The following is a 14861-nucleotide window of genomic DNA, read 5'->3' as shown; positions in this document are numbered from 1 at the left end:
CAGTGTGGAGCTTGAACTCACAACCCTGAATTAAGAGTTGTACACCCTGGAATGGGTGGTATCTATTAATGGAAGATAGTTTAGGAGTTTATTGCATTTCTTGTCTTTTCCCCTGGGATTTATAGACTGTGGTGAATTGTATATGAGTATCTTCCTGGGCAGTTTCCAGAATGGTCAGTAATTTGGGTACTTGGGTGATGATGGTATAATGTAAGGGAGAATATATTGGTTGCTTCTAGTCTGCTCCATTTGTGAGCAGAGCAGAGACTTGGAGGCTTCTGCTACTTCACCAGGCCAGGCAATGAAAAGTTTTATTTGGTTCACATTTTCACCTTTTTCTCTGATTCTCTTTTAAATGACATTCTTGGGGTGCCTAGCTGACTCAGTCAGAAGAGTATCCGACTCTTGATCCTCAGGGTTGTGAGTTTGAGCCCCACATTAGGTGTAGAGATTACTTAAATAACTTTAAAAAGAAATCTCTTGTAAGTCACTGGGCCCAGAGAGACCAGAGCCTATACACAGAAAAGCATGAACAGGGAGGGCACCTGGGCGGCTTAGTCAGTTAAACAACTGCCTTAGGCTTGGGTCATGATCTCAAGGTCCTAGGATCAAGTTCCACATCGGTCTCCCTGCTGAGCGAGGAGTCTGCTTCTCCCTCTCCCTCTGCTACTCCCCCTGCTGTGCTCTCTCAAATAAATAAATAATCTTAAAAATCTCCCTCTGCCCCTCCCCCTATCCCCTCTCATGCTCTCTCTCTCAAATAAATAAATATTTTTTAAAATATATATTTTCAGGGACACCTGGGTGGCTCAGTGGTTAAGCGTCTGCCTTCAGCTCAGGGCATGATCCTGGGGTCCCAGACTCGATCCGGGATCATGCCCAGAGCCGAAGGCAGACGCTCAACCACTGAGCCACCCAGACGTCCCTCATTGAGTGATTTTTTTTAATCATTTATGGTCTCAAACATTTCATGTGGATGTATATTGAAAACATTATTATTTACGTGTATAGTATAGACAACTTTCAGAACACTTTTTCTTTGGAGTTTTGGGATGCTGTGCTTCAGGTTCATTAACTTCATAAATATTTACTGAATACCTTCTTGCCAAGTAGTGGTCTAAATGGTAGAGTATAATAGGGAGCAAGCCAGAGAAGTTCCTTTCTCTGGTAGAGCTTGCTTTCTTTAGGATTTAGACAGTGAGTGAGACTAATTTGAGATAAATTAATACTTGTAAAAGATCTGAAAGAAAGCTCTTCTGGATGCATCTGTCTTCCGTACTACAAGTCCAGATCATACCCATCTTCATTTGTGAAGCCTGGTTCAAATGGCAGCATGTCCATGCTATCCTTACCTGACTCTTTCAGCTGATACACTCTTCTTCCTGAAATTGTTACTCTGTCTGCAACTTTATTACCTTAACATTTTTTTCTGTTTGTAGTTGTTGGTGTACATGTCCAGTACCCACTATTAGACTAAGTTTTTGAGGGCAGAATAAATATCCTAGGGACGCCTGGGTGGCTCAGAGGTTGAGGGTCTGCCTTCAGCCCAGGGCATGATCCCTGGGGTCCTGGGATCGAGTTCCACGTTGGGCTCTCCCCGCAGGGAGCCTGCTTTTCTCCGTCTGTCTGTGTCTCTGCCTCTCTCTCTCTTTGTCTCTTATGAATAAATAAATAAAATCTTAAAAAAAAAAAAAAAAGAATATCCTATTCAATTTGGTTTGGAGCATTCCATATGTAGGCAGCAGGATGTTGTAGGAAAAAACACTGAACTTAGAGCCAGAAGATTAAACTTGAGTGCTGGCTTTCTTGTTAATTAATTAGCTGTGTGACTGTAGGCAAGTCATTTAACTTCGCTGTAATTAAGTTTCCTCTCTCTGCAGACTGTAGTAATTAACCTCCCATTCCTGAATAGTTGTTGGGAGGCACAAATTGAGATCATATATGTGACTGTACTTTGTAAATTCTAAATTCTGGCACAGATATTTGGTGATGTCATAGTAGATATCCAGTAAGAATTTGAATGAGTAAAAGTTTGCTTTCAGTGAACACTTTTTTCTGGGTAGCTCTCTTGTTTAATGAGGTCTTCATGATTTTGCAAATATGTTAGTCTGTTTTTCATCTTGTTTTATTTGTTAACTGATTCTGTTCCTCAAAATTAGCATCCTCCTCGCCCCATGAGTATTCTGTTATTTCTTAAGTGCTATGTACTATTAAAATAACAAGTGACATACGATCTCTTTCAGCAGGTGGTACATTATGGCCGACATGCAAAAGCTGGTGGAAAGATTGGAGAGGGCAGTGGGCCGCCTGGAGGCAGTATCCCATGCTTCTGACATGCACTGTGGGTATGGAGACAGCGCTCCAAAAGGTAAGCAGTATCTAGCACAGCAGAATACTTTGAAGACTCAGTGTCTTGGCCTGAAATCGTTCTACCACAGTGTATTCTCTCCTTTGGAGTTAACTTCCCAAAATGCTTAATCTGCTAAGTTCATCGCCTGTGAACAGATCAGGGAGGAAGTGACTTATGCAGGGAGGCCTGTGGTTATTTTAACATAAGAACTTCCTGCTTGTGTGATACTTCCTGTTCTTTATCAAAACGACTCTAGCATAAGTTGAGTGACAAGTGATACTAAAATTTCCTCTGGCCAAATGATTGGCAAATTAGCCATTTTGCATACGCACTAAATGAATTGTAGGATGTTAGAGCTAAAAGGGAGCTCAGGGGATTTTTTTTTTTTTTCATTTTCATTTTATAGATTAAAGGAAATTAAGCTCAGAGAGGAAAAGGAACCTAGTCAGGGTCACACAACCAGTTAATGGTGGTACTGGAACTAGCACTCAGCTTTCTGGACTCATGTTCCAGTATTCTGTTTACTGTATTACCTTTCTTTTCTGCTTTCATGTGGAAGTGCTTTTTAACAGATCATCTTACTGGTGCATGACTGATTCTCTGTGGTATGTCTTTCTTTAGCAGGAGCAGCTCCATATGTGCAAGCATTTGACTCACTCCTTGCTGGTCCTGTGGCAGAGTACCTGAAGATCAGTAAAGAGATTGGGGGAGATGTGCAAAAACATGTAAGGATGTTTTGGCCCTTTTTCCCCCTCTTTTAAGGACTGGTGGCTGTCTTCAAATCCTACTCCTTCTGATTTAAGAGCCCCTTGAGAGGCTCCTGGCTCCTTCTCTGTTACTTTAACTGAGGGGCTCACTCCAGGCACTGGAGCAGTTCCTCAAATTTTTCCAGGCCCTCTGCTTTTTATCATATTTTCTGTGTGGACTTTTATACTGATAACTGTTTGGTGCATAAACTATGGCTTGGAGGTCATCTGGAAGGTTCGGTTAAGCATCCAACTCTTTTTTTTTTTTTTTTTTAAGATTTATCTATTTATTTATGATAGACATAGAGAGAAAGAGAGGCAGAGACACAGGAGGAGGGAGAAGCAGGCTCCATGCCGGGAGCCTGACGTGGGACTCTATTCCAGGACTCCAGGATCATGCCCTGGGCCAAAGGCAGGCGCCAAACCACTGAGCCACCCAGGGATCCCCCTAAGCATCCAACTCTTGATTTCGGCTCAGGTCATGATCTCAGGGTCTCGTGATCAAGCCCTGCATCAGGCTCCATGTTTAGCAAGGAGTCTGTTGGAGAGTCTTCCTCTCCCCCACCCCCTGTATGCACACTCTAAATAAATAATCAACTTAAAAAAAATTATATATATATATATATATGTATATAAGATGGCTTGGTTCATCTTTATAGTGAGAACATTCTACTATTCTGATCCCAACATGTTATATAACCAAGCCTAGGGTGGCTTATTCAAAGGAGTCATAGTCATGACTTAGCATTTATAAAACTAGGCATGATAGTTATTAGTTATGCTAATATGAGTTATTTTCACACTTAGCTCACAGCAAGAATGTGAAGTAGGCAGTGACAGGTGCCTCTCCACCCACCTTGCTTCATGTGCTACCACCTACATTGTCACCACCCCCACACTCAAATATATATTCTGAATCTCTCTTTAGGATCCAAAATCTTCCTGCTGGTTCTCTGAGTGGTCCTCTGTAAGCAGTAACCATGTTTAGGATCTTCTTGACCCTTCAGTAAGACTGGTTGCTTGATCTTTGGAAGATCTATTTTGAGCTTTCATATGCCATCTGTTGGCAGTGGTGTTAGCTCTAGTGAGTGGGACTGGAACTTAGATACAAGAGTGAGGGCTTGCATTTTTATTTTATACAGGGTGTAACATTTGCAAAGATTTAAAAACATGTATCACTTTGTATGTTCTCAAAATGCAAATCTAAAAAAAATAGGTTACCTTATTTGAATTTTTGTATTAGAGAGTACTTATAGCCTTATGTTTCTTAAACTCTGTTGACTATGACTGTCAGTAAGAAATATGTATTTGTGGGATCCCTGGGTGGCGCAGCGGTTTGGCGCCTGCCTTTGGCCCAGGGCGCGATCCTGGAGACCCGGGATCGAATCCCACGTCGGGCTCCCGGTGCATGGAGCCTGCTTCTCCCTCTGCCTGTGTCTCTGCCTCTCTCTCTGTGACTATCATAAATAAATAAAAATTAAAAAAGAAATTGAAAAAAAAAGAAATATGTATTTGTAACTGTCATAAGTTTCACAAAGCAATGCTTAACCTACTTGCACTGCACTCTTTTTTTTTTTTAATCTGTGAATGGGTTATGACCCAAACTTTGAGAAATAGCTTTAACCTAAAGGAGTAAATACCTTGAGAATTTAGGCATAAATTTGGCCTTTGCCTTTACTTCTGCCTCAGGTTTTTTTGGGAGGAAAAAAAGAGCTTTTTTGGTAATGAGAGATGGGGGGTTTTTTAGTGCACTTTGTATGACACTGCATGTACATTTGCTAACTGATTGCATCTAAGGCTAACCCTGATTATCTTCATTTCCTGGATATATATCCCTGATTAGTTGCAACAGGAACAGTGGTATATGTCATTCTGCTGTCACTCCCTGGAATCTGGAGTACCTGAGGAAAGCAGCATGAAGTGCCTGGGTTGCTACCAGAGTACGTGGAAGTGGAGGTTTCAGGTTATTCTTATCAGGACCCTCTCCGACTATGTGTTGCTGATAAGCAATTCTCCTTTCTGGCAGGCGGAGATGGTCCACACAGGTCTGAAGTTGGAGCGAGCTCTCTTGGTTACAGCGTCTCAGTGTCAGCAGCCAGCAGGCGTAAGTTCACCACTAATCGGTTTCCTTGTGGTTTGAATTGAGAGGTTTCTGCTCAGGACAAGTTGAGAGGTTTATGCTAAGTATCACAACATACTAAAACACACCTTCCAGGCTCATGTACGTTCACACCAAGTCCCAGAAATAGACATAAAATGCATGAGAACGTGCCAGTGAGTATTTATTGGACTCTGCTGGTTTGGGGTTTTTTGTTTGTTCCTTTTTTTTTTTTTTTTTTTTTTTTTTTGCTTTTTTCTTCTGTCATTTTACTTAGGACCATGGTTACTCCTGGACTTGGTGCTTCTCTCAGTAGACAGCCTTTTTTAACCTCTTGGCGGAGGCCAAATTCATCATGGCCCTTTAGGTCATAGAGAATGGTTCTCTTGCTTCACTGTGACTGGGCTTTAGTAGTGCAGCTGTGGAGATCCTAAAACCCCTAAGGTATTGCTTCTCCCCTTGTCCTTCTGTGGTTGGGATCTCCCTTATGTTTACTTCTACTTAAAAATTTTATGCTGTATAGGTATGGAAATCAATTAGAGAAAACAGGTTTCTCCTGGAGATTTTAGTTTTGTTCTGTTTGTTCTTTCTGCATTTGGTTTTCCTAGGCAGAGTTAATAAAATGCTGTGAATGCTGTTTTAAAACCTCTGGACCTTCAGCATGCCTAAATAATGTAAAAATAATATAATGTTAAATATATTAGACTCTAATTCTTAATTGGTCTTGAATGGTTAGAGCATTTTGTCTAAATCTTTTCTCCAAACCCACACTTTCCATAAAAATCAGGCAGCTGAGACACTGTTAATATTTCCTGTGCTTTAGACTAAGGGTTGATAAACTACAGTCTCCAGGCCAGATCTGGTCTGCCATCTATTTTGTAAATGAAAGATTTTTGGAATACGGCCATGCCCATTCTTTCAAGTATTGTCTACTGCTGCTTCATGAACTATAATGGCAGAGTTGAGAAATTGCAGCAGACTGAAATATTTACTGCGTGGCTCTTTAGAGAAAATTTGCCGACTCCTGCTTTAGACTGTTTTCATGCTAAGGTCTGAGAATTGAGATGTTCAGGAAACTGAGCTGGAAGGACAAAGCATGGAAACACAAGATTTGTCCATTTTGCTGAGCTGCCTGTTCAAATGCCAAGCCCCCTAATTGCATTTGATTCAGCAGATCTCTATTCAGCAGCTGCTACATACTAGCAATGTATTGAGGGCTATAAGGATTATAAAAGAGGGCTGAGACAAAGCTCTTGTCTTTGAAAAATTAATGAGAAATTTAAAAAAACCTACTCACATGGGTCCATTAATAGTTTGTGCTAATGTGTGATAAGGTGCCAGAATTGGTTATGCAGACAGTAGACACTGTAAGAGGCCAGTGGGGCTGAAGCTGGAGGGCTGTTCCTCATGGGAAGAGAAGAGACCATCCTGAGTTAAGGCTCAGAAATGAGCTAGTATCTCTTATTAGTGGGACAGAAAAGAGACAAGTGGCTAAAATGGTAGAATTTTATGGTGTAGCTGGAGCATGGGTCCTGATCATTGAAGAGCCACTAAATCTACCCTGAGGAGAGTGAGATGATGAACAATAGTTTAGCTATAGGAATCTGTGCAGGATTGAATACAGAGTTTATTTGGGTGTTCATTATAGCCCATAAAGAATTCTTACCCATAGGATCAGAATTGACCAACACATAAAGTTTTTGGAGAAAGACTAACCTGAATCTTTTCCTGCATCTTTCCCTAGAATAAACTTTCTGACTTGTTGGCACCCATCTCAGAGCAGATCCAAGAAGTGATAACCTACCGGGAGAAGAACCGAGGCAGCAAGTTGTTCAATCACCTGTCAGCTGTCAGCGAAAGTATCCAGGCCCTGGGTTGGGTAGCTATGGTGAGCAATGCAGCTTCTATGGAAGGGAAGGGATGGAATGAAAGAGGTCAGGAGATAAGGCTGGAGAGGCTCTGAGTCACTAAAGGTTTCTCTTTTCTCTAGGCTCCCAAGCCCGGTCCCTATGTGAAAGAAATGAATGATGCTGCCATGTTTTACACAAACCGAGTCCTCAAGGAGTACAAAGATGTGTAAGTCCAGCTTTTTCTCAAGGGGTAAAGGACAAGTCAGGTGGTTACTTGCTGGAGTAGCACTTTGGGGTTAAGGCTGTTGCGTTGGTTCTGTACCCTAGGGCTGCTTTCTGGAAAGTTTGATAGATACTGGTGCATAGAGGCTGCATTTGTAAGCAGGAAGTGTTTCAGCTTTCACTTCTGCTTTTTCTCCAGGGTTTGTAGAGTCCCTTTTAGTCTTCTAATCCTTACCCTTGCTGGTTGAGGAGGTTTTACAAATGCCCTTTAATTTGCCTGTTTGAACACGATGGATTTTGTTCCTTTGTTGAGAATTTCTAAGTGGCTCCTTGACAAAAGGTTCAGTAATATTTACTAGGAAATTACCCTGACTATTCATATAGTCAGGTAAAGTGAGAGGAAGGCTATGTTGGCAAAGCACAGGTATCAAGTAAGCAGGAGGATGCGGGGGTGGGTCATTGTATGTCTAACCACATATGTTGGCCAGTCCTAACTGACTTCTCCATTGTTAGTTTTGAGCTGGAATGACTGTAGGCAGCTATCACTCAGCTGCATAATTACCCACACCCTTCCTTTCTTCCATCAATCAGTAGTCAACCAACATTTGTTGAGTAACTACTTTGAAGGAATAGCCTTCATGTCTGTGATATATGTCTCAGAACACCAGGCATTTCCTTGATCCTTCCTGCAACCTAAAGTTAAGCATTGCAGTGTTTTGATTTACACCACTATTAAACTCCACACCTTAGAGTTGAGCAAATGAGGTCTTATCCTAAATAGCCATAAAGTCTTCCAGCTAATATGTAAGAGGAGGGCAGCCCTGGTGGCTCAGTGGTTTAGCGCTGCCTGCAGCCCAGGGTGTGATCCTGGAGACCCAGGATCGAGTCCCACATCAGGCCCCCTGCATGGAGCCTGCTTCTCCCTCTGCCTGTGTCTCTACTTCTCTCTCTCCTCTCTGTGTATTCTCATGAATAAATTAAAAAAAATATGTAAGAGGAGAGACTTGAACCATAGTGCAGTACTCTCTCTATAACCAAATAATGATTATTTCTTCCACAGAAGTTTTAAATTTTTGGTGGGAGGGGCATATTTTGACATAAGGCATTGTGCTATAAGGCAGTTGAGTTTCTTAAAGTCCTGGAGTTCCACAGTGATGTCCGAGGGACCTTCTCCAGCATAGCTTCATGCACAGAATTTTATTAGTTTTAGTTTTATTAGTTTTGTATATTATGTTCTGCCTAAGGTCTACGTAGAAAAAATGATTTTGCTATATTACAAAAAGTTTGAGGAATACTGCTATAAGAAATAGAAAGAGGAGTGCCTGGGTGGTTCAGTCATTTAAGCATCTGCCTTCAGCTCAGGTCCTGATCCCAAGGTCCTGGGATCGAGCCTCGCATTGGGCTCTCTGCTCAGTGGGGAGCCTGCTTCTCCCTCTTCGTCTGCCTACTTGTGCGTACTCTCTCTGTCAAATAAAGTCTTTTTTTAAGAAAGAGATAAAATCTGCAGTTCTTGTCCTAATGTATTTTAGTCTAATTAGGTTAACAGAATAGGTTAAAAAGAATAGTAAAGCACAATTATGATAGGAAAGCTAGCATTGAGCAGAGCCATACCACAGCCAGGAGGGTACAAGCTCACAGATAGGAGGGGCTCTGAAATCCCTATTGTAATATACCCTGGCTGTCTGTGATGCGTTCTTCTTTAATTCTCCCAGCGATAAGAAGCATGTGGATTGGGTCAAAGCTTACTTGAGTATATGGACAGAGCTACAGGCTTACATTAAGGAGTTCCATACCACCGGACTGGCCTGGAGCAAAACGGTTAGTAAGTCTTTCCTCCCTCTTTCTGTCCCTCCAAGACAGGGTCCACAAGTTTCTTAGACTTCATTGCTACCAAGGTCCAAGAAAGAATGCTTGTCTTTTCAGTGAAGAGTAGAAAGAGGAGAGAGTATAGAAAGCAAGGGTCAGAGAAATACTCAGTTTTAGTACACATGGGTCAAAGACCATGATTGGGCTGGAGGGGAGTCAGAAGAATGAGTTACATTATCCCAACCCTCCGGAAGATTAAAAATAGGAATATAAGACCCCTGAGTACAAATCACCAAACTAAATGCTATGCTTAAGATATAGATTACAGAGTAAAAGGGAGAGTGAGTCTCACTGGAAGAGATTGTACTTTTAACAGGTGTACTCTGCTCTGAGACTTTTTTCAAGAATAGAACAGTGAGAAGTGAGAGAAACAGGGATGCTAGCAAACAGCAAAGCTTAAACAGAGTACGTGTAATGTGTAGAATAAATACAGATTGGTCAGCTACAGATTGGTCAGCTCTGGCTTCAGTAAGGAGAAAGTCAGATTTTTTGGAGAAAAGGCTGGAAGGGAAGGTTGATTGCGACTTTTAGACAATGATAAGTGATAAAAACCAGTCATAGGTATTTGAGCAAGAGTGATAATGATCAGACTTGTCCTTAAGAGAGTTCTCAGTTTATAGGTTAGGGATAAGGGCTCGTGGTCAGACAATGGAAGTGCTCTTGTGCTGGGGGCTGGTACAAAAGAATTTGCAGAAGCAAGGAGTTTGATGAAATTGAGGGGGTTGGAAGACTTAAGATTGAATAGTCAAGCTGGGATGGTGACATCTTTTACTGAAATAGGAAGAAGGGGGTGATTGTACAGGTAGACAAGCAGGCAGGAGAGGACATCAGTCTTGGACTCGTTGAGGCTGAGGTACTGATGGCACACTAAGTCAATTTACAGAAATGTGGGTTAGAGCTGGAGTTGGGTAGAGGCCATAGGAATGATACAAAAGCCTCAAAATGGAACTGGGTAGGATCCTTGGGAAAGGATGAGAGAGGGAATAAAGCCAAGTTGGATGTGGATAGAGAGCATGAATCATAGCATCAAAGGCTACGATGGGTACCCCATGTCCCTGAATACATGTAGGGCTCTATTGGGAATGGTACAGAGGGGAGAAGAGGATGGCTGTTACCTGCGTTTTATTGTTCCAGGGGCCTGTGGCACAAGAATTGAGTGGATTGCCATCTGGACCCTCTGCTGGATCGGGTCCTCCTCCTCCCCCACCAGGCCCCCCTCCCCCACCAGTCCCCACCAGTTCAGGCTCAGATGAGTCTGCTTCCCGCTCAGCACTGTTTGCGCAGATTAATCAGGGGGAGAGCATCACACATGGTAAGTGAATACTTTAGCAAGAAGAGTTGGTACAAAAAGTTGTTTGGGCCAGATCTTATCAACTAGAGACCTGACGGTCTGAACCAGAACCCTGGTATGTATATGGGAGAATTCATTTGGGGTGTCTCTGTCCTTCAGGTTTGCCCAAAGGGACATCAAAGCTGGCTTAAATGGAAATTGAAATGGGTGATTATAGTTGGGGGGAAGCCCTCTGCCCCATAGGAAAGTTATTTAGTATTAAGTGGCATATGTAGAGTACCCTGTTGAACCAAGGCGTGATGCTGGCAGTTTACCCTAGAGCCTTTTCTGTTACCACATGGTCTCTTTGGGAAGTCTTTTTGGTGTGGAGGGTTGGGGGGGGGTGGGGACGGTTCACTACTTCAGAGGATGTCTGTTAGTTGTGGACATTTTGCATAAGATTCACCAATGTTGGCTTATAGAAAGTAGACATCCTTGTACACAGCAAGTAGGACATTTAAGTGATACAGCTCTCTTCTAGGAATCTACCTGTAAACACATCTAAAATAAAGACCAAGTGTTACATAGTATTACTTGTGGTAGCTAAAAAATGGTATAACAACATATATATATCCAGCAGCCTAGATACCCAGTAAGAGAAATGGCTAACTGTGGTATATCCTCCTAGTGAGATATACTATGCAGCCATGAAGTCTTTCTACAGTGAATCATGCGGTGTTTAAGAAGAAATCTAGTATTTATACTACAGCCACAAGGAGTGGTGGAGCTGAAAGGGCCAGTCAGTATTGGTTATACAGATTGGGCCATAATCAAAAGCAAAAAGTGTATCAGCCTGCAGCAGGTGATTATGGAATCTTTTCCTTAAAAAGGAAAAAAAAAACCTTTTTAGAAACTGTAGATTAACATGAGAAAATTTTAAAATATTAACTGGTTTAAACCAAACTTGTTAACAGTGTGTATGGTTAAACCAAATACAAAACTCTATCAGTAGGAAAACTCATGGAATGCGATTTCAAACGCAAACACTGTCTAGGGGGCATGGTAGGTCAGCTGTGGGTGAGGTTTCTTTCCTTTTACCAAATTTTCTTTACTATCACGTATTACTTTTTCTTCTGTTGCTTTAAAAACTGTATTTGATGAATATATATTTGGTATGTGTTTTTCAAGATCTTTTTCTGTGCATTCACATACCATTCCTTTCATACACACACATTCCTTTTTTTTTTTTTTTAAATGGAACTGTTTAAATGAACCTTGAGTTGGAGGGGAAATTCTTAGACTTTCTCCAAAAACTGCTCATGAAAGAACACCTTAAAAGGCCTTAGCTTTTGGCTTGAAAGTTTTAAGGCAGTTTAACTTCTGAGAGCAGAAGTTAGTTACTGCTTCAGCCTAAAGCCGTGGTATGAAGGAGAGGCACAAGGTAGCTGTTGTTCCTACAGCCCTGAAACATGTATCTGATGACATGAAGACTCACAAGAACCCCGCCCTGAAGGCTCAGAGTGGTCCAGTACGAAGTGGCCCCAAACCGTTCTCTGCACCTAAACCAGGAGTCAGCCCATCCCCCAAGCCAACCGCAAAGAAGGAGCCAGCTGTACTTGAACTAGAGGGCAAGAAGTGGAGAGTGGTGAGTTAAAAATACCAGGACTGAGGGAACAAGAAGTGGGGACAGGGGCTTTAAACAGCACAGCCAAATGAGTTCAGGGTTCTGACTTAAGATTATAGGAACGAAAGATTGGGACAATTTGTGTTGGGGGATAGTGTGTAGATTGCATGAGATTCCTTAAAAGGGGTATCTCTTTAACAGGAAAATCAGGAAAATGTTTCCAACCTCGTGATTGATGACACAGAGCTGAAGCAGGTGGCTTACATATACAAATGTGTCAACACAACATTGCAAATCAAGGGCAAAATAAACTCCATTACAGTAGGTGAGTTTTAATCACTGTCTTGGCAGGCTTTGTCCTAGAGTCTGAGAGGGCTGGAACTTACCTACCTATTCCTAAAGATTCTTAAATTTATTATAGTAGTTTCCTTTAAAGTTACACTGTTGATAGGGCACCTGGGTGGCTCAGTTAAACATCTGACTCTTGATTTCAGCTAGGACCTGATCTCGGGGTGGCGAGTTCAATCCTCGTGAAAAAGTTATACTGTTGATCTGCTCCCTTTCTCCTAGATAACTGTAAGAAACTCGGTCTGGTGTTCGATGACGTCGTGGGCATTGTGGAGATAATCAATAGTAGGGATGTCAAAGTTCAGGTAACTTGATATCTTGGCTCCTTCCTTTGGTCCCTGAGGAATTAATTGAAAGACACGGCTGACCCACAGATGTTGCTATGGTGGGAATCTGATTCTACTGAGTCTGTAAGCTGAGCTGCTTTGGTGGCATGAAAGGAGTTGGCTCTTACATTGAGGCCTTTCCAGCACCCATCCCAGCTCACCTCTACTCTAGTATCTAGTATCTGCCGTATACCTGTGAGCTTTTCATGTAGTTGCTGAATCACATGAAACAGTGAAAGCTTGTTCCTGAAGCTTACTGTTGCTCTCCTCTGCTGCTGGGACTCAGGTGCTTGTTTTCTCTGCAGGTAATGGGTAAAGTGCCAACCATTTCCATCAACAAAACAGATGGCTGCCATGTTTACCTGAGCAAGAATTCCCTGGATTGCGAAATAGTCAGTGCCAAATCTTCTGAGATGAATGTCCTCATTCCTACTGAAGGCGGTGACTATGTAAGTCCCTTGATCTCTTTGGTGGTGTGATCTAAAAACAGGAGGGACTAAGATTTCTCGTTATGGCCATTCTGCACTGAGTCGGTCCAGCCTCACATCTCACGCACCCATGAATGTGAGACAACCTCATGAAGGAGCGCTCCAAAGGAAGCTTTTCCTTTCTTAGGTTGAGCAGATGCTCAGGGTAGTAAAAAAGACTGGGGTTGAGTCATAGCCCCCTGTTGGACTGGTGCCGTGAAGCCATATCATACTTATCTGTGCCTCACAGGTTTGTCCAAGATCACTGATCCTGGAACAATAGGAAACAGACTCAAACCTGTCCCTCTGGCTTTGGGGCCTTTGTTCTCATTCCTACACCACACTGCTCCTTTGTTAGGTCAGTGGCAGGGGAGGTGGGTAGTACGAGATGTTGGGTTTTGCTCTCACTACATCCTCCTTGCTCTAAGAGTTTAGTGGAAGCAGGCATTGGGAGGAAAGTGTAAGATTGAACCCCGACTTGTTTTTGTAGCTTCGATTTAAATGTGTTTTTTTATTTGCAGAATGAATTCCCAGTCCCTGAGCAGTTCAAGACCCTATGGAATGGGCAGAAGTTGGTCACCACAGTGACAGAAATTGCTGGATAAGCGAAGTGCCACTGGGTTCTTTGCCCTCCCCCTCACACCATGGGATAAATCTATCAGGACGGTTCTTTTCTAGATTTCCTTTACCTTTCTGCTCTTAAACTGCTTCTCTGCTCTGAGAAGCCCAGCTACCTGCCTTCACTGAAATATACCTCAGGCTGAGATTTGGGGCGGGAGAGCAGGTCAGCTGATCTTCTGTAGGAAGGTACGGCTTTTCCCTATCACCCCAACCACACCGCCAGTCCATTCTTAGGGAACCGCACACCAGGACTGGTGTGTTTTAGCTTTCAGCCTTTGGGGTTATTTGACCAACAAACAGTCTTTCCGGAAGAATAAAGCAGTCCCCAGGGATTAACAGATCAGAATGTTCACACAACTTCATCTTTTTCTAACACTGAGCATGAAGGTAGCAGAGGCTGGTGTGATTCTAGGCTGTTCTTCTAACCAAACTAATTTTTTCACTGCTGACCAGTGAGGCAGGGGTTGCACTGGACCAAAGGCTGAAGCTTGGCCATCTAGCATTCCAAGCAACATGGTTTCTTCTAAGCATTCCTTTTATTCTGTATTCCACCCTGGGTGGGCCTGAACCTGGGAGTGCAGGTTCTCCTGTATCAGCTGCTGGCAGTGCCCTGCACCCAGGCCAGTTAAAGGAGTCTTGGCCCCTTCCTTTCACTGGGGTCCCTGCCCAGCACCTTCCTATAGAGACAACTTAAAAAAAAAAAAAAAAAGAGGAAAACCCACCATTCCGAGGAATCTGGAATTCCTTCCTCCTTCCGTGCTAGGTGCCTGTCCACCTTCATTGCCTCCTTTGCCCTGTCATGCTCAACTGCTTTTGGTTTCTGTCCGGGCACCTGATCAAAGGACTAAAGTCTCCACTGCAGCCTGGTCTTAGGTCTTACATAAGAATCTCGCACAGCACTGCTGATGTAAATTACAGTTTTTCTCTCTAGGACACTTACCAAAATATGCAACTCTTTTGGTGGGAAGAGAGATTGTCCTGTTGACTTCTACCCATTTCCTGAGGCCTGTGGAAATAAACCTTTATGTACTTAAAGTTATACAGAAAATAGAATAAAATTAATACCAAACTTG

At 42.6% G+C, this 14861-nt stretch overlaps 2 protein-coding genes and 1 long non-coding RNA gene across 14 annotated transcripts in view; 1 reads left to right on the top strand and 2 right to left on the bottom strand.

Annotated features, from left to right (window-relative positions):
* The window catches only part of LOC118350844 (translation initiation factor IF-2-like), a 22704-nt gene extending 20449 nt beyond the window's left edge, over positions 1–2255 (bottom strand). The window contains exon 1 of the mRNA XM_049094545.1: positions 2232–2255. Within this exon, the coding sequence (XP_048950502.1) occupies positions 2232–2255 (24 nt within the window). The remainder of the gene's footprint in view (positions 1–2231) is intronic.
* The window catches only part of CAP1 (cyclase associated actin cytoskeleton regulatory protein 1), a 27307-nt gene extending 12446 nt beyond the window's left edge, over positions 1–14861 (top strand). For 3 of the 12 annotated variants that reach the window (XM_035699027.2, XM_035699026.2, XM_049094330.1), the window contains exons 2-13: positions 2244–2368; positions 2975–3075; positions 5123–5200; positions 6939–7082; positions 7185–7270; positions 8979–9084; positions 10267–10444; positions 11863–12047; positions 12228–12351; positions 12597–12679; positions 13006–13149; positions 13689–14861. In XM_035699027.2, the coding sequence (XP_035554920.1) occupies positions 2257–2368; positions 2975–3075; positions 5123–5200; positions 6939–7082; positions 7185–7270; positions 8979–9084; positions 10267–10444; positions 11863–12047; positions 12228–12351; positions 12597–12679; positions 13006–13149; positions 13689–13772 (1425 nt within the window). In that variant the 5' untranslated portion in view covers positions 2244–2256 and the 3' untranslated portion in view covers positions 13773–14861. Of the gene's footprint in view, positions 1–2243; positions 2369–2971; positions 3076–5122; positions 5201–6938; positions 7083–7184; positions 7271–8978; positions 9085–10266; positions 10445–11862; positions 12048–12227; positions 12352–12596; positions 12680–13005; positions 13150–13688 lie in introns of all 12 variants that reach the window. The other 9 variants (XM_025419793.3, XM_025419791.3, XM_025419794.3 and 6 more) reach the window with 3 other exon arrangements.
* Positions 11636–13019, bottom strand: LOC125752558 (uncharacterized). The gene is made up of 2 exons (XR_007402399.1): positions 12894–13019; positions 11636–12712 (listed from the first exon to the last, which is right to left on the bottom strand). It is a non-coding gene; the product is annotated as an uncharacterized LOC125752558 (long non-coding RNA).

Source organism: Canis lupus, chromosome 15 (genome assembly GCF_003254725.2).
Source record: "Canis lupus dingo isolate Sandy chromosome 15, ASM325472v2, whole genome shotgun sequence".
NCBI lineage: Eukaryota > Metazoa > Chordata > Mammalia > Carnivora > Canidae > Canis > Canis lupus.
The sequence above is the reverse complement of the archived record's forward strand: the minus strand, read 5'-3'. Positions and strand labels throughout refer to the sequence as shown.